Here is an 18728-nt window from a genome sequence, read left to right on the forward strand (position 1 = left end):
GGGTAGAGCTCTTGCCTGGCATGTGCAAGGCCCTGGCTTCTGTGTGCGGCATCACAAAAACAAACAAGTGGAACTGCACAAAATTGAAAGCTTCAGGAGTCAAATTTAATGCGGATGTCAGTGATGGTGAGAAATGATGAGCAGAGCTCCAGGAAAGGGAAATCACCACCAGCTACGCGGATTGGAGCCCCGGGGAGGCAGTGGACTCACAGGCTGGCTGGAGCCCCACAGCTGGTACAGGAAGATGCGCCTGGCCCATCACACACTCCATGCAGGTGTCAGGCCAGGAAGACAGGAAGGAGCCTCTTGCAGGAGGGCAGCGTGGGCAGATGTCACATGGGTGGCACAGGGGCCCAGTGCACTGAGGCACCAAGATCCCCAGGAGGAGAGGAGGAGCAGCAGGGGCAGGCACGGAGAGGGACACGGAGAGCCACCTTCTCCTAGGCCCACTCTGTGCCGAGGCCCAGCCAGGGCTGGGACCCAGGAGGGCCAGGGCCTAGTGGCTGGCTGGGTGCCCAGGCAGGGAAACAAGGGGCAGGAGGGGCCGGGGCTGAGGCTGAGTGTAAGATCTGGCGGGCAGCTCGAGCCGGTTGGCTCAACCCCAGGCATCCTGGGACTTGACAGTAGGGTAGGTGGTCAGGCGGGCAGCGGGGGGCTGTGGCCGGCTCCCAGAGAACGGGCAACCTGCCCAGGGGCCTGGTCAGCACGGAGACCACACGGCTGGGCGGGGACACAGGGGGGCTGTGGGTGGAGCCCAGGGAGTCAGCAGTGACACCAGCTCATCTGCTCCGTGTGCACGTGTGTGAGCGTGTGGGTGTGCACGTGTGTGCACTTGTACGGTGGCCCCTCGCTGTCCAGCCATTAGTGAGAGATTGGTTCCAAGGCCCTCTGTGGACACCCAAATCCTCAAAGCTCCAGTCATCTATACAAAGGGGTACTGTTTGCATAGAACCTCGAGGTCCTCCCTAAATTTAAATCACCTCTCGATGACATATAGCCAACACAGTGCAAGAGCTGTGTACGTAGTTGTTCGATTGCACTGTTTTGGGAATTGTGACAAGGAAAAAGTCCATGTATATTCAGTACAGATTAATTAAAAAAATAGCTTTTTTTGTAGTATTGGGAGTAAATCCAAGGACCACTGAGCTATGTCTCCAGCCCTTTTTAAAAAAATTTTTACTGATAGATAGGTTCTTTCAAGCTGCTCAGGCTGGACTCCACAGGCGAATTTGCATCCTCTCCCAGGTCGCTGATTACAGGTGCGCACCACCATGGTGTTTTTTTTTTTTTTTGAGACAGAGTCTCACTATGTAGTCTATGCTGACCTTGAGTTTGCAGTCCTCCTGCCTCAGCCTCCTGAGTGCTGCCCATGCCCAGCCCTCAGATTTTTTGTTTGGTTCTTTTCTTTTAGTACCACGGATCAAACTCAGGACCTTGCGCTCGCAAGGCAGGTGCTGTGCCACTGAGCTAAATCCCCAGCCCCCTCAGATGTTTTTTTGTTTTTAGTTCTTTTATTGGTACATTTTAGGTACACAATTCGTTTCCTTTTATCACTGGGTGCGTGTACCTGTACATGATGTATCTTGGTTCTTATTTTTTCCCCATTACCTGTGTGCCCTTCATCTCCTCTGCCCTTTCCTATTTACAAAGACTTCATTTCCATTTTTTTTCTTTTCTCATAGTTTTTCCTTTCCCTCTTTTCCTTTCCCCTTCCTCTCCCTTCACTTCTTCGTCTTTGGACCTTTTTTCCTATTTCAAATTATCAATTATTCATTTTAATCATTTTAACCCTTGTTTACACTTTCAGTTTCTCACACCAGAGAAACTATTCAGTATTTACACACGTGTGTCCTATTTATTTCACTTAAGAGTATGGCCTCGATATGCATCCATTTAGCTATAAATGACTCTAGATTTTCGTTCTTTATGGCTGAGTAGTACTCCATTTTATAAAAAACCACATCTTCTTTATCCAGTTTCCAGTTGATGGGCACTTGGGCTGTTTCCAAGCTTTAGCTATTACAAACTGTGCCACTATAAACATGGGCGAGCATATACTACTGTGGAATGATTCTTTTAATTCTTTGGGGAAGATACCCAGCAGGGGGATAGCTGGGTCAAATGGGACCTCTAGTCCTAGTTCTTTGAGGTGTCTCCATACTGATTTCCACAGTGGCCGCACCAGTCTACACTCCCATCAGCAGTGGAGAAGGGTTCCTTTCTCCCCACAGCCCTGCCAGCATTTGTTATTTGTTGATTTCTTGATAGCAGCCCTTCTTTCTGGGGTGAAGTGGAATCTCAGGGTTGTTTTCATCTGCATCTCTCAAATGACCAGTGATGTTGAACATTTTTTCATATGTTTATTTTCTGCTTTTACTTCTTTGTCTGAGAAATGTCTGTTCATTTCAGATGCCCTTTTTTGAATTGGGTCTTTGAATTTGGGGGGCTCTGATTTTTTTCAATTCTTTATATATTCTAGATAGTAGTCCTTTGTCTGAGGTACAGCTGCTAAAATTTTTTTCCCATATTGTAGGTTGTCTGTTAGCTCTGTTTGTGGTTTCTTTTGCAGTGCAGAAGTTTTATAATAAGATGAGATCCCAGTTGTTGATTCTTTCTGCTAGTTCCCGTGCTGCTGAGGTTTTGTTCATGAAGTCTTTTCCTATGCCAATGTCTTCAAGAGTTCTACCTAACTTATCTTCCAGCAAGTTTAGTGTTTCTGTCTTAATATTTAGATCTTTAATCCACTTCGATCTTAGTTTAGTGCATGGTGATAGGTATGGGTCTAGTTTTAATCTTTGGCAGGTTGAAATCCAGTTTTTCCAACACCATCTATTAAATAGGCTATCTTTCCTCCAATGATGGTGGTTGGCTCCTTTGTCAAAGATGAGGTGGCTGAGCATGTCTGGAGTTGTTTCTGCATCTTCTAATCTATTCCACTGATCCTGAGGTCTGTTTCTTTGCCAGTACCATGCTGTTTTTATCACAGTAGCTTCATAATAGTTTCAAATTGCGGATTGTGATACCCCCTGCCATGTCTCTGTTGCCTAGAATTGCTTTTGCTATTCTAGGTCTCCTCTGGTTCCAAATGAATTTTTGGATTGTTTTCTCTAGTCCTGTGAAGTATATTGTTGGAATTTCAATTGGCATTGCATTGAATCTATATAGTAGTTTTGGAAGTATGGCCATTTTCACTATATTGGTTTTTCCCACCCAGGAGCAAGGGATGTCGTTCCATTTTCTTGTATTCTCTTTGATCTCTTTTTTCAGAGTGCTGTAGTTTTCAGTGTAAAGGTCTTTTGCTTCCTTTGTTAGATTGATTCCTAGATATTTCATTTTTTTTGGATGCTATTGTAAAAGGAATTGTTTCCCTAATTTCTCTCTCAGTGAGTCTGTTATTTGTGTACAAGAAGGCTATTGTTTTTTGAGTGTGACCTTGTATCCAGCTATTCTACTGAATCTGTCAATTGAGTCTAGAAGTCTTCTGGTGGTTTTTTGGGTCTTCTATGTAAAGTATCATATCGTCAGCAAATAATGACAGTTTAACTTCTTTTCCTATCTTTATTCCTTTTTTTTCTTTCTCTTTTCTAATAGCTGTGGCTAATGTTTCCAGAACTATATTGAACAGGAGTGGTGATAGTGGGCATCCTTGTCTTGTTCCTGATTTTAGCGTGAAAGTTTTCAGTTTTTGACCATTTAGTATGATGTTGGCTGTTGGTTTTTCATAGATAGCCTTAATCAGGTTAAGATAAAGAGCTTCTATTCCGATTTTCTGTAGGGTTTTTTTTTTTATCATGAATGGGTGCTGGATTTTGTCGAATGCTTTTTCTGCATCTATCAAGATGATCATATGGTTTTTGTCCTGGACTCTGTTAATATGGTGTATTACATTTATTGATTTACGAATGTTGAATCATCCTTGCATCCCTGGGATAAATCTGACTTGGTCAGGGTATATGATCTTCTTGATGACCCTCTGTATTCTGTTTGCCAGTATCTTGCTGAGGATTTTTGCATCTCTATGTTCATTAGGGACATTGGCCTGTAGTTCTCTTTTTGGTTTGGGTCTTTCCCTGGTTTTGGGATCAAAGTAACACTTGCTTCCAGGAATGAATTTGGAAGTATTGCTTCCCTTTCAATTTTCTTGATGAGTTTAAAGATTAATAGCATTAGTTCTTTAAATGTCTTGTAAAATTCAGCAGTGAAGCCATCTGGACCTGGGCTTTTCTTTGTTGGTAAATATTTTATTAGATTTTCAATTTCACTCATTGTAATTGGGGTGTTTAGAATTTCTATATCTTCTTCATTTAACTTTGGCAATTCGTATGTATCTAGGAATCTGCCCATTTCTTCTGTGTTTTCCATTTTATTGGAGTAGAGGTTCTCAAAGTAGGTATTGATGATCCTCTGGATTTCTGTTGGATCTGTTGTGACTTCACCTTTTTTATTCTTAATTGCATGTATTTGTGCCTTTTCTTTCCTTTTTTTGATAAGGTTGGCTAAAGGTTTATTGATTTTATTTATTCTTTCAAAAAACCAACTCTGATTCATTGACTTTTTGTATTGTTCTTAGTCTCCATTGCATTGATTTCTGCCCTGATCTTTATAATTTCCTCTCTTGTACGAGCTTTGGATTCATTATGCTCTTCTTTTTCTAGGAACTTGAGGTTCTGCATTAGGTTATTTATTGGAGTTTTCTCTGTTTTCCTAATATGGACATTCACTGCTATGAATTTCCCATGTAGAACTGCTTTCATTGTGTCCCATAGATTCCTGTATGTTGTACTGGCATTTTCATTTACTTGTAGAAACTGTTTAATTTCTTCTTTAATTACTTCTGTGACCCATTGATTGTTCAAGGGGGTGTTATTCAGTTTCCATGTGTTTGTTGGGGTTTTGTGGTTTCTTATGTTATTGATCCCCAATTTTATTGCACTATGGTATGATAATATACAGGGGGTTACTTCAATTCTTTTACATTTACTTAGACATGTCCTATGAGCTAGCATGTGGTCTATTCTGGAGAATGACCCGTGTGCAGCCAAAAAGAATGTGTATTCCGATTTTGTGGGTGGGAACACTCTGTAAACATCTATTAAGTCTGTTTGTTCAATAGCTTGGTTCAGCTCTAGAATTTCCTTGTTAACTTTTTGTCTAGATGATCTGTGTATTTATCAAGAGCTGGGAAACTTTTTGAAAGATTTTTTTATGAGACAACATCTGCTATGTTGTCCGGGCTGACCTCATACTTGTGATTTGCCCAGCTCAGTCTCCCAATTAGCTAGGATTACAGGTGCGGACCACCGCACCTGGCTGAAAAACCATTTTTAAACTAGCATCTCTATTTAATTAAATCCACTAAAAAACTAGGGTGCCTGCTATCAATGCCTGGCCTGATGTTAGGTATCAGGTGTAAAGAGATGAAGTCATCGCCACCTGCTGCGCAAGCGCGAGGGCCTGAGTTTGATCCCTGGTACCAAAAAAAAAAAAAAAAAAAAAGAGATGAAGTCATGACCTTTCCATAAATCTGCAATTTATGACTTCTTACCCTACAGTTGCAGCTCCATTCACTTTTGGATAATGGAATTTAGGTTCAACATAAATCCATGAGTTACAGAATTACAGAGCTGGGAGCTGACTCAGGAGGCCTCAAGTTAGAGACAGGAAGCCAGAGGCTGAGAGACCCTGAGGAGTTTGTCTGAGGGCTCAGGCAGGGCAGCTCCACCCAGAAGGTCTCGCAGCCTGTCAGAGGGTCGCATACAGTGGGTCACCAGCTGCGCGGACAGGGCATCGGCAGAGATCTGTCTGTCTGTCTATCTATCTATCGTCTATCTGGTACTGAAGACTGAACCCAGGGAGCCCTGAGCTATTGGTCCATCCCAGCCCTTAAAAAAATTTTTTTTTCTGCAGTACTGTGCCATATTTGGTACTACTATAATTTTCAAAATTTCATTACTGTGTTCTCCTTTCACCGTTACTATTCCTAATTTCCAACAGTTCTCCAGATGCTTGTAATATGCCAGCTCCAGTGTTGTGACCAAATTTGTGGTCTTGCTGAGGTGGGAATAGCATCTTTTACTTCCTCTCAGGCCTTGTCTCTTGGCCATCAGCCATGAGTCTTTACCCCTCTCCCTGCACCTTGCCTTTGGTGCGAGGCTGGGGGCAGGTGCAGTACTAGAGGCCAGTGCCCGTCTCTCACTTTCTGCTGAGGGGTGAGGTGAGGCCTGCGGGGCCCCTGTTCTCACAAGGCAATGCCAGGTGCAGCCAGGCTGTGTCAGTGGGGTAGGGTGAACGTCGCAGGTGCCTGAACCACTGGGGGTTACAGAGGTGGCTGGAAGTGGATACTCTCCCTAATGCTCTTTCACTGTCAGGTGAAACCTACCTCTTCTGGGTGTGGGAGCAAGGAGGCAGCTTACCTCAGGTGTCCCAGCGCCATTGGGCTGCTGCCTGCCTCCCTAACTTGTCCGGGAACCCTGGGAGCTACAACAGCAAGTGTGCTAGGGCTGAGGCTTGCTTCCAGCAGCTGGGAGCTGTTTAAATCTTTGGGTCTTTTTTGGGATAAGTTCTACATTCACCTACCAATTGCTCACCTCACATTTAAAAAAATTATTTGAATTTATTTCATATGAAACATAAATTCAATTTTTTTCTCAGCCAAACATTATTCACTTGACAAAAGTATATGGGAAATATCTCAAATTGCAATGCTTGACCTTTTTTGAATAGAGTAGAATATATTTCCAAAATATAAAGATGGCAGGAAAAGACTGTTATTATATTTGAAAGAAAGCAGACCAAGATGACAATATAGAAACATCGTGAACATCTGTTTTGGGTTGTAAATTTAATTTTTAAGAATAAATTTTTGTTTCTAATTAAATGGGAGTGTTCTGACACTCTCTTCCCTCTGGGCTGGTTTGCTAACCCAGGGCTGTTATGAGATCGCTATTTAAGAGAGAACCAAACATACAGCTGACTCTGCGGTCATTTTGGTAACAAACCCTGAACCACGTCTGAGTAACTGACTCAAGTTCACAGGATCGCTGAGTTCCTGGGGTTGCACAGGGGTGGCTTCTCAAATATGTATCACAGGACTGACAAAGGCTTTGCTCACACAGCTTGTTTTTGCTTTTGCTCACGTAGTTTTTGGATTTTCATTGCAGGAAGTTAAGACACGTACCAAGGTAGAGGATCATGTAGCTTGTTTCCATGCATCTGATCCCAAATTCCACAAGTGACAGTGAATCACATTTCTCTTGTCATTGATCCCGCCAGTGGTTTTCTGTATTTCTGTAGTGCTGGGAACTGGGCTGTGCGTGCACACCCTAGCCTCCTCAGGCCCATCTATGTGATTCACTAGTCTTTGCTGATGTATTTTATTTATTATTATTGTTTTTTGAGACAATGTCACTGTGTAGTTCAGGCAGGCCTCAAACTCATGGCGATCCTCCTGCCTCAGTCTCCCAAATACTGGGATTACAGGCGTGGGCCACCGTGCTCGCCCTTGCCAATGTTTTTTCAAGTACCTCCCAGATATCATTTAACACCTTCATAATGGCATCCACATATCTGAAACTGACATCTTCCTCCATGACCACAATACCATCATTGTGATACTTAATGACAATAAAATCAGCAATTCTTCGGTGTCACTTAATTCCAGTCTATGTACAGTTTCCTTATAGTACCAGCAATGCCTTGCTGTGACTGGTTTGTCTGAGCAAGGGTCTAGGGCAAATCCATGGGTCTGAGTTGGCTGCTGGGCAGGAGCTGGGCTTCTGGTGTCCGGGCCCAATGTGTGATGCATGGCCAGCATGGACCGGCACAGATGTGCACTGCTATGTGTATTGCCAAGCATTGTCACTACCTGTTCACTAGACTCTAAACTTTGGGAGGAAAGGGACTGTGTGCTAATCGGCCTTGTGTGGGCCATAGTAACACGTGGCCCGACACAAATACAGGTACATGAGGTCAGACTATAGCCCAGGTCCCAGTTCTGACACTCAGGTTTCGAATCCTGGCTCTGCTAGTTAACTTACCGGTCTGCTAACCAGGTAATCATCTTCTGATGCAAGCTCATTATCTAGTCTTGTCCTCCATTTCACCGTGAACTCGGTAGCAGTGAGAGCTCACAGGGTGCTGTGCAGATCTGAGTTATGCTCAGGACCTGTCAGCTCCAGGTGCAACCCACAGAGGGCAGTGGGAACCACACCTGCCAAGGTCTCTGGAGGGCACAGCCTGGCAAGATATCCAGGGACAAGCAAGAACAGGTGATTCCTCCAGCAGCTCACGTGAGGCTAGTTTAAAAATGTATCATTTAAAACTACATCTGGCACATGAAAGCCCAGCTCCTCCAGGAGCTGAGGCAGGCGGATCTCAAGTTCAAGGCCAGCCTGGGCAGCTTAGCAAGAATGTGTCAAAATTCAAAACAGAAAAGGGCTGAGGACATAGCTCAGCGGTGGTGTTTGTCTAGCATTGTGAGGCCCTGTGTTCAATCTTCAGTACCACAAAAAAGGTGAATTAATACAATGAAATAAAATAATGAAAATAAAACTCCATCTGCAGATGCTCAGGGTCCTCAGTACCTGTCTGCCTTCAGGATTACTCCCCAGTAGCACTGCATTATGGAAGGGCGGGTGAATGCGAGTCTGGCATTCCTCCTGAAGCTGCCCGTGCCCTCCCTTTCCCGCAGCCTGTGTCCTTCACCCCACACTTGCCTCGCAGGCAAGAGAGCTCCGGCTCCACCTACAGGCCACCTGCAGTACACGACCTGCTGTCTCCAAAGCCCCCCCGAGACCTTGGAGTTGCTTCTCTCTGTGATTAGCAGATCCATTCTGACACGCTCACGTCTGCTCTGCACAAGTGATGGATGGACATCATGATAGGGCACAGACTCCTGTACCAGAGAACTGACCCACCCAGCCATCTTGGCTGAGGAACCCTTAGGGAATAGGGTGGAAGAGCAATGGCCCAGCTCTTCTGGGAGCACTCTGAGGCCAGACATCCCTTCCACCTGGTCCTCACCTCCTTTCCAGACAAGAGTGCACATCCGGGCCCAGTGCTGTGACCTTTGGCATTTTACTGCCTTTTTCTCAGCGTCACTTGTCCTCCTGTGAGGTCCACACCTCATTAGCAGACAACATGCACTGTGGTGTGTGGCAGAGGTGGTGTGCGGGGCCCGTGCTGCGATCAGCAGTGCACATCGGGCCTCCAGTGGGTAGCAAGGCAGGGCTGCAGCCTGTTCTCCTTATAAGCAGCAATTTCTGAAGCCTGGGCATCAGCATGTCCCAGGGACTCATCAGTCACACACAGGGCACCTGGCCTGCACCACAGTGCCCAGCTCAGGATACCACTGGAGCAGTGCATGACACAGGACTCCATCGGATCTGAGTCTTCAGATCCCATGCTGCCTACACAAGGCGCTCCTGCTTACTGTGCCCAGCAACTCCAAAGCTGAGGGAGGGCACAGGCAGGCTCAGCCCCATCTTATGCAAGAAGAATGAGGCTCAGGCAAACCCCACAGCAAGTGCCAGCCCTGTCTTGGCCAGATGAAAAACAGGGAGGTCTGTGGTTGGGGGAAGGGAGGATCTTAATGCCAGGACTGGGCACTGCTTCTGCTCTGCAGCTCCTCTTCTGACCTGCAAACGCCTGGTTTCGGCTGGACTCGCTCCACTCCACTCACTGCCTTACAATCCTTGTGTGCGCGACTGGAAGGGATGGGTAACTGCCTCACGTGGAGATAAAAGTTATGCACTATTCATTTGACATTGGCCTAACTAGAAGAAACATCCATCGACTTTTTTGTGCTTTATTATGCCTTGTGATTTCCAGGAAAAAAATGCCTCACAGAGTTTATAATTTTGCCTGTGTGATCTAACGCTATCTTATTTCCAAAGCATTTCACAACTTAATGTTTTCCCTTCCTTTCCGTTATTGATCCTGACAATAGTTCCAAGTTTGAGATTATATAATCAACATCTCCACATCCCAAAGGTGAAGAGAGAGGCTCGAAGAGGCCAGGAGACAGCAGCAGGACCGCTTGCTAAACAGACATTTATTGAGTATCAGAATCCGAGTGAGTACCTGGACCTGGACCACCAAGCCCTGCGGTGAACAACCAAGGTGTGCACTCCTCATCCCGGGCTCTTCGGGAGGGGGTGGGCGGTATGAGGACAGCTGCTACATACAGAGGGTCTGCGAGGGGACACACAAAACAGTCCCAGAATGGGGAGGTGCATCTCACAGGTACATTTATTCATGCCTCAGAGCCAACACTACTTATGCAGGTTACAGTGATGTTCTGTGCTCCCATCTGACACAGCTGGCTTAGATTTACAGGCAGACTGACGTTTCGTCCATGTGCACTCAAGACAGCTGGTTAGTGATGGGCATGAGAAGGTGCAGGACTTGAACCTTTTGAAAAAGATGCACAATAAGGAAATCATTTAGGAAGAAAGCAGCAGAATGCAGTCTATTATGAAAGGAGTATAAGTCACAAAGTGAATGACAATTTTCAGTGCTATCAAAATGCTCAGTGTTCATTATTTCTGCACGGAACACTGAGCACATTTGAAGGCTCCTGAACATGCTACCTGCAAGCAGAAGCCCACTGGCAGGGGCGAAGATGGAGAGGTGGGAAATGGCTCTTCCCAAAGCCCATGGAGCCAGTGCTGGGTTTGTGTGACACTCAAATGACCACAGTTTCTTTGTCACTGGGGAAACAAGAAATACCCAGCACCAGAGCATAAAGATGTAAGGTGCTTTCTTTCGAAGCACTTTAAAAATACATGATTACGAACTTCACAAGGTGGCATGCTCACATGGCTACCCTGTGCTCCCCTACTGGAGGCATCAGCTATTGTAATTATTCTTTCTTTTTGGTTTTTTGAGACAAGGTCTCACCATTAGTTCAGGCCCTGGTCCCTCTACTTTTTCTCACACACTCACTGAACTGTGTATCAGTTTCAGTTCAGAACAATGATATAACCTGTCCTAAAAACATAAAATGGTGGGCCGGGGATTTAGCTCCGTGGTTCCCCCGCCTGCCTCGCAAGTGCAAGGTCCCAAGAGTTCGATCCCTGGTACCAACAACAACAACAACAACAAAAAGGTAAAATGGTATTCTTCATTTCCAATCATTTCTTTCCTTTTCCCCCCTTGGTACCAGGGACTGAACGCAGGATCTTGTGTTTATGAGGCAGACACAGCACCACTGAGCTAAATCCCTGGCCCCTCCAATCATTTCAAGAAGCAAAAAAACTTACCTTTTAAAGCTTTGCTTCTTTTATCTAAAATAAAAGGGAAAAGTGTGTCATATCAGTGCTTTATAAAAATGCCTTTAGTTGGTCTAATTCACTGCTACGGTCAAGATTTGGTGGAAGGTGATATAGCTCAGGAAAAGTGTTACACTTACAGGAAGCTTCTAGAAGGTAACAGTTACTGCAGGCCAAACAACCGAGACGTGGTAAAGTTTCGATCAAAGACGTTCTATGGACAGTGGCGAGCAGGCTTCTTACTCCCTCCCATCTCCTCAACTGCAGTCGTCTCAACTTTTCTCTCTCTCTTTTTCGGTTCCGGGGATTGAACTCTGGACCTTGCGCTTGCGAGGCAGGTGGCAGAACCACTCCGCTAAATCCCTGGCCCTCTCCTCCTCTCAATCAGTGGCTTTGCAGTACATGCTTGGTCCTTATCTGCTCCACTGAGAACCCAATGGCTATTCCTCCTCTCCAAATTTTGTCATGAAGAAATTTCAAATCCTCAGAAGAGGTGAAAAGGTACCCTAAAGCAATATAGCTCATGACAGTACACCCTTAGATATTTCAGGCTGCATCTGTTAAGATGAAGGACACCAACTACGTAGATGTAATACCACTATCGCAGGCAGGACAAATCAATTGCCTGATGTCACAGTCTTGCTCCGAACCCCCCTCCACAAAGCCTTTCACAGCTGACCCACACTGGGCCTACTCTGTGAGTGACCACAGTGGTTCTCATACACGTGTCCAGTTAAGAGCCACAGTGCCTTCACAGATGAACTGTAATTCTCTCCTGGCTGCCAATGTATCAAACATGCAGGAACTTACCAGCACTTCTGATTTTATAAACAATGAAGCTCATCAACCCCATTCCTACCCAAATCTCCTGGTAAACTTGGGTATAGTATGGCTTCAAGGGGACCCAGACATTTTTAATGAAGCTTTGAAGCATCTGAAAATGAACACAGTGATAAATATTAAGATGGCTGGTGTTCTCAACCTAACTGGTAAGAGATTTTCATTAAGTCTGACACCCTTCCCCACGACAGAGAGCAGCTATTGGGCTGGAACTATTGTGTCCCCGACCTGTGCGGTGCCTCTACAGCTCTTCATAGCTCTTCAAACTTGTCCCACCACCCTGGCACTCAGTGACGCCTCATTTCTTCATCTCAGTGCCTGCTACCATGATGCCCTTCCCAGCTAATTGTCCAGTAAGGCTATGCGCAAAACCACACACCCTGCTGTGAAGTAGAAACATGAGTTTCAGCAGCATGTTGAGAAAGGCTTGCATTTGAGGTTAACAGGGTATGGCAATTTCCTTATGGAACTAACACCTGGGCCTGGGTGCACTTTGACCAGCTGTAGCTTAGTCCTGGGGTCCACTGTTAAATACAAAACAGATGGCACAAGACGCAGGGCCACATGTGGAAGAACTTATTTAATAAATACAAATATTATTTAATTACTAGACTTGATGGGAAAGCCATTAAATTCTGAATTTATGGTTTGCTTTTTATGTTCAGGTCTCAATGCTTTCAATTACTTTTGCAATTTACGACCAAATCTCCAGGCCTTTTTTTTTTTTAATTTTTAATTTGTTTTTGGTACCGGGGATCGAACTCGGGTCCTTGCGCTTGCGCAAGGCCTTTTTATTTTTAAGACAGGGTCTCATGCCCAGGTTGGGCTTGACTGTGAAATCCTCCTGCCTCAGCCTCCCAAATGTTGGGATTATGGGCATGTGCTGCTGAGCCTGGCCTTCACTTTCATCTTAGCAAAGCTTTGTAACATCTGGGCTGATAAAAGGTGGTCATTCCACCAGCTGTCAGGCAGCAGGAGATCCAAGCACTTCTTTTTCTTGGTACTGGTGATTGAACTCCGGACCTTGCGGTTGTGAGGCAGGCAGCAGAACCGCAGGGCTAAATCCCCGGCCCGGGTCCAAGCACTTCTCATTTCACTCAGAACCTCCACTTTGCCTGCAGTGGGTTTCTTGCCTCACTTACCCACCACTGCTCCACTCACCCAGTCCCTCTGCTACTGCGGATACACAAGAGTCAAATCTCCAGTGTTCGCTGGGTTTCCACACTCCCGAACTGTAACAGACTCACACAAAACTGGATCCTTCAAAAGCCCAACCTATTCTAAGCTCAATGGCTGACCTCTAATCATGGAAACCCGCATCGTGACATTTGTGTTCACTCGGCAAACGTGAACTGAGCATGTGCAAGATGCTGAGCGAGAGCAGTCAGAATACCTGAAGCGGCTCCAGCAGTCACTGATGTGCCAAGACCCCGAGGTCAGAAAGAGTTAGAGCAGGGAGGAATGGGACAGCCAGGGGGGCTGCCCGCCTAGATTCAAATCCTGCCCCCACCCACTAGCTAACAGAGTTTCCCAGCGATCTCACAGGTCCAACTGGGATAAACAGTACCCATCTCAATGGGCTGTTATGGCCCTTAAGCGAATCACTCCTGCCAAGTCTTCAGAGTCTGGCAATATCAAGCACTTGTCATGTAAAATAGTGTGGATTAACTACGAGAGGGAAGGTGGGCCAGATCTCAGGGGCTTGGAGGTCAAAGTAGTTTTTTACTCCAAGAATGCTCCCCACATTGAACTTAGTAAGTGCCTGACACACTTATTTCCCGTTCTACCCCTTCCTAAGTGGGTGAGAAATATGCCCAAGACCGCGTCGCAGTGAGCACGGCTGGACTGGCATCAAATGAGGTCCACAGGCCTCATCACCGAGATCTGCTCCAAGGCTCAGCGTCCCGCTCCTGAGACCATTCAGGGCTGAGGGGTGGTCCTGAGGGCTAAGCCCGGCGCTGAGGACCCGACCCCGGCATCTCAGGGCGTCGGACCAACCCCGGGCAGCTACCTCGCAGTTTGGGGGCCACGGCCCAGGCACCTCCCACGGGCTGGGGGGCGAACCCCCGGGGACCCTCTCGCAGCTCCCTCGGTCCGAAACAGAGCACAGCGCAGCTGGCGGGCGGGGCCTGACTCAAGGGCGACAGAGGCCTCTTCCCGCCCTCCCGCTCCCTCGCTCCCAGACCTTCTCGTCCGGCGCCCTCTTCAGTCCCGGCCACAGCGACCCGAGCAACAGGCTCGGGCCCGCGCTCACCTCGGCAGGAACAATCGTGCAGGCCGCGCCAGACCCCACCACACACTCTCGAAGGTCACCAAGTGCGCAGGCGCCTCGCGGAGCCCGCTGGGAAGGGGGAAGGCGGAAGGAGCAGTGGCTCCGAACGTCAGCGCGTCGCACAGGCTGCGCCTGCGCGCTACAGCGTCCCCGGCGGCCGGAGGGGGCTTGGAGTGGGAGCGCTGGGTGGTGTCCCTTCGCGTTGTAATACAGTGATCTTAAACTCCAGATTTCCCCAGGACTAACGCGCTTTCCGGACGCAGGACTTTTACTGCAGATACCGGGAAAGTGCTAGGCAAACATGACGGGTTGGCCAGCTTTAAAAAAGGACCCCTTGGGGCCGGGGATTTAGCTCAGTGGTTCTGCTGCCTGCCTTGCAAGTGCAAGGTCCCGAGTTCGATCCCCAGTCCCAAAAATCAAAGAAAAAGGGACCTCTTTACGTGATTCGTTAGGGGCAGAGTAGTCTCCCATCTGAAGGGTGTTTCCCGATTCCTTTTGGATCATCTTTTTGCTCTGCATGCTTTTATGTGGCTATTCTGTGCATATTAATTCTTTTTTTTTTTTTTTTTTGGGTGCGAGGATCGAACTTGGGTCCTTGTTCTTGCGCAGCAGGCGACGAAACCACTGAGCTAAATCCCCGGCCCTATATTAATTCTTCTCAACAGCTGATGTAAACACTTCCGTGGGAGCTCCAGATGCTGAATCTAACAGTCTTTAAAAATAACAATGCTTACTATGGAGAAAGGGGGAAATCCAGCAGGTAGCTGGAAAAACAAAACCACCGAGCTAATGGGTAAAAAACAAAAAAAGCCAAAGAATTGTATGGGCTTAGCAGAAGATAAGACATTGAAAGAATTAGAGTTGGAGACAGAGACAGAGCACAGACAGAGAGAAGGCGAGGGACAGGCCGCACAGCAAGGCAGCCAGTGTACATCTAGCTGTGTTTTCTTCCTTTTCTTAAAAATTTTTTTTGTGTGTGCTACAGCTTGAACTCAGGCCTTCCACTGAGCTACATCCCCAGCATCAGGTTTGAGTGGAGTCTTACAAGGAAATGGACAAGTGTTTTATGTTTGTTTTTTAGTTTTTTGAGACAGGGTCTTGCTATGTAGTTCAGTCTGGCCTTGAACTCACGATGTGGAAATGAACAAGAGTTGGGCAGAAATATTTCAAGAGATGAATGGCTGAAGATTTCCCAAAAGTGTTTAAAAAAATCATTCCAAAGGTTCAAAATCCCTTATGAAATCAAGTATGCAGATAAATGAAAAGTCAGCAGCCAAAGCCTCAGAATAAAACCATAGCAAACTAAGGACTAGGGCCAGGAGTGTCACTCAGTGGGGGTACTGCCGAGCACGTGCGTGACCTGAGGTTCAGTCCCCAGAACTGTGAAAAAAGAAATACAAAGAGGAAGTCTTAAATGACTATTTAGAATTCTATACATAGGAAAATTAGCACTCAGTAAAGAAAGTGGAGTAGTTTTTGACAAGCTAAGAATGAGTGAATAATCACCACCAGATGCACAGTATGTTTAGTGTTTGGGCAGGAGGAGAAAGAGGGGAATGGAAGGATGGGATGCAGGAAAGAATGAAGAGCAATGAACATGATTCCAATTTAAAGGGAAAAAGCTAAAATTGAATGAAAGTGTATGCAGAACTTGAGAAGTTTGGTATTTCCAGGCACTGGTTCTCCAAGTGTGGTTTCTGACAGAGACCACCGTATCCACAGGGACAGAAAACAAAATCCTGGGCCCTTAGCTTGTACCTCATTAAAAGCTTGATTTCTGATTTTTTCTAAGACAATCAAGGACTTAAATATATATATATATATATATATTTCCTAAAAATTCTGACTTTACTTGGGCCTACAAATGCTCAAAAGGTAACTAAAACTAGAAGAAAGCTTGACCTTCATTTTGTAAAACTCTCAAATTCTTCTCAGCTCTGTTATAGGCATGCTAGTCATCAAAGTTTATTAGCCCTAAATGTACCTAATTCAAGACACAGGACACAAGAACTAAAGTAATTTCCAAGAATCACAGGGACATACAGCTGCCAGCTTTTACAACCTCTAGACCCATTCCCCTTAGAGCAATGGTGGAAAGTCTCCAGCCACTGCCCTGAACTAGTATCACTGGGTCCCTGGAAAAAGCAGACTCACTTCACTGAAGTTGCCACAGGCAGACAATCATTTCATGGGAACCGAATCCGCTTACTCCCATGAGGACTGCACTGGAGCTACAAAACTAGGCCCTGGTAATGATGGACCAGACCTGGCCCACCACAGTAACCCATCAAAACTGGTCTCCGTTCTTCTGTGGGTGGGCCAGCTTGAAGTCCTACACCAGAGAATGTTGCCTCCAGCTACTCAAGATGGAGTACTTTCTCTATCTGTTCTCTTTCATTCCAATTAAAGCTTTAGCCTGTAAATTCATACTGTCACTTTAGTTTTAATTTCTCTTATTACTAAAGCAAGAGCTGGTGTGGTGGTGCATGTTTGTAATCCCAGCACTTGGGAGGCCAAGGCAGGAGGATGGCTGTGAGTTTGAGGCCAGTTCAGGCTACATAGCAAGACTGGCCTAAACTTCTAGCCAGTGACAGTTTGAAAGCTTTCAAATCCCTGGGGTCAAAACTGGTAAGATGTCATTTGTTTTTACTGGGATTCTCTCATGGGCAGAGTGGCGTTTTCCAGAGGCTCTGTGGCTTCTGCTGCAGGGTGCACCAGGAAGTACTGTGTCAGGTGGAGGTATCCCAAAGCCGCTGGGCCTGGGACCACACGAAATTACCTGGTGTTTAACCAGGAAAGCAAGAACCACTTTCCAAAGTGAGAAAACATCAAGGCAGTGTCCCTCAAAAGGTCAAGGGGGAAAGAAAATGTCTCAGAAAATGAGCAACTCTCTTCCTCCCAAACACACAAAGGGTGATACCACGTGGGAGGAGTGGTAGGAAAGCAAATATAAGTTCTGGAGTTGCTTCAAGTACTTTCAATATATTTCGTGAAATTTAGCATTATGTCTTAGTCTTTACATAAAGTATGTAGATAATTTCCAATCGACACTGAAAGACATAGTAAGAGTCTTTCTCCATGGCTCTGTGTTAGGAGGCTCTTTTCAGGGGCAGTGGTGTTTGGAAAGTCAGGCTAGAAGACCCAGAGGAAGTAACAGTAGTGGCAAGGCTAGGATTTGGAGCCAGGACTCCTGGTTTGGAACACAGTTTGAGGCACCAGCAGATCACATTCTCTGGCCTGGCTTCTGTCTATGCCATTCTGAAGCCGACCCTTATCAACCCCTTGGTGGGTTTTTTTTTTTTTCCCTGGTACTGGGAATCAAATTCAGGACCTTGCACTTGCCAGGCAGGCACGGTGCCACTGAGCTACATCCCTGGCCCTTTGGTGGGCATTTTCCAGTGTATAACTGATTGGGCTTCACAATGGGGATGTGTGTGTTCTTCTGGTCACCCTATCTCACATCCATGTGGCTCTTGTGGGGCACGGAGGTTGTGATGGTGGCTGGCAATCATGCCTGGTGATTCTCCTGCCATCTTCCTTCCTTTGTATGCTCCACTGGTTGTTTTTCTCTGACCCTTCTTTGGGGATGTTTCCTGATTCTGCCATCCACCCTCCCTCTCAGAGCTTGGCCTGGACCATTGCAGTCTCCTTTGGTGTTTTACCCACCTGACCCACTGCGACGAGCAGACTGTGTCCTTGTGTGGACAGCAGTGTTCAGGCTGTACCTGGTCCAAGTTGCTCCATCTTGTGAAGCACCAGCTGATGTGAATTACTCCATTCTGAGCACAGACATCAGGGTGCACCTTGCTCGGCGAATCACTGCCTCTGGGTCACAGCCACAAGGCCCAGACTGGCAACTTACTCATGCCAATGAAAATTAACTTACTGAGTACAATTGGAAGCACATGGGGATGGGGATACCAAATCACAGCAGAAAAGCCAGATATGTGAACTTATCGAATACACGAGATGCAAACCCCTTACCTGAGACCTTTTTCTTGGTACTGTGATTTTTTTTTTTTGAGACAGGGTCTTGCCATGTAGTTTAGGCTGGCCTTGAATTCACTGCATAGCCCTGGGTGGTCTCAAACTCACAGTGAAGGAAAACAAGGCAAAACAGGAGTACCTGAGGAAGGGCTTTATTGGGGAAGGAACTGTGGGCCTGCCTCGAACAATGGTGAGAGAGGGTGAGACTCACTGGGGTGAGGTTTATACAGGGCGGTGGAATGGGGAGAGTATCCTGAGAGTTGAGCACCAGGATGCCAGGTAATTGGAAGGGAAGGATTACATGGGTAGCAGGGTGGAGCAACAAGTTAGACTTTGCTTCTCCAGAGAGGGTAGGTTTC

The 18728-nt window shown here is 46.3% G+C and overlaps 1 protein-coding gene across 2 annotated transcripts; it reads right to left on the reverse strand.

Annotated features, from left to right (window-relative positions):
* Positions 1-10031: 10031 nt before the first annotated feature.
* Atp5mj (ATP synthase membrane subunit j) lies at positions 10032-14501 on the reverse strand. Of its 2 annotated transcripts, none has more exons than XM_004836876.4 (4): positions 14365-14501; positions 12081-12204; positions 11262-11285; positions 10032-10410 (listed from the first exon to the last, which is right to left on the reverse strand). In XM_004836876.4, the coding sequence occupies exons 2-4, from the start codon at positions 12202-12204 to the stop codon at positions 10376-10378; spliced, it is 183 nt and encodes a 60-aa protein (XP_004836933.1). In that variant the 5' UTR covers positions 14365-14501; the 3' UTR covers positions 10032-10375. The 2 variants fall into 2 exon arrangements, with proteins under 2 accessions (XP_004836933.1, XP_012921740.1); XM_013066286.3 differs by having other exon boundaries at positions 14296-14479.
* Between the last annotated feature and the right edge of the window lie 4227 nt (positions 14502-18728).

The sequence above is a fragment of the Heterocephalus glaber genome, unplaced genomic scaffold, assembly GCF_053883595.1.
Source record: "Heterocephalus glaber isolate CG9 unplaced genomic scaffold, H.glaber_assembly_v1.0 deba00001608, whole genome shotgun sequence".
Lineage (NCBI taxonomy): Eukaryota > Metazoa > Chordata > Mammalia > Rodentia > Bathyergidae > Heterocephalus > Heterocephalus glaber.

What these genes read in the sequence shown, in the direction of transcription:
- Atp5mj (XM_004836876.4), bottom strand. Translation starts at nt 12,204, where the DNA reads ATGCTTCAAAGCTTCATTAAAAATGTCTGGGTCCCCTTGAAGCCATAC. An exon ending in TTATAAAATCAGAAGTGCTG is followed by an intron (nt 11,286 to 12,080) that starts GTAAGTTCCTGC and finishes CTTTTATTTTAG; the next exon opens with ATAAAAGAAGCAAAGCTTTA. An exon ending in AAGAAGCAAAGCTTTAAAAG is followed by an intron (nt 10,411 to 11,261) that starts GTAAGTTTTTTT and finishes CTTTTTCAAAAG; the next exon opens with GTTCAAGTCCTGCACCTTCT.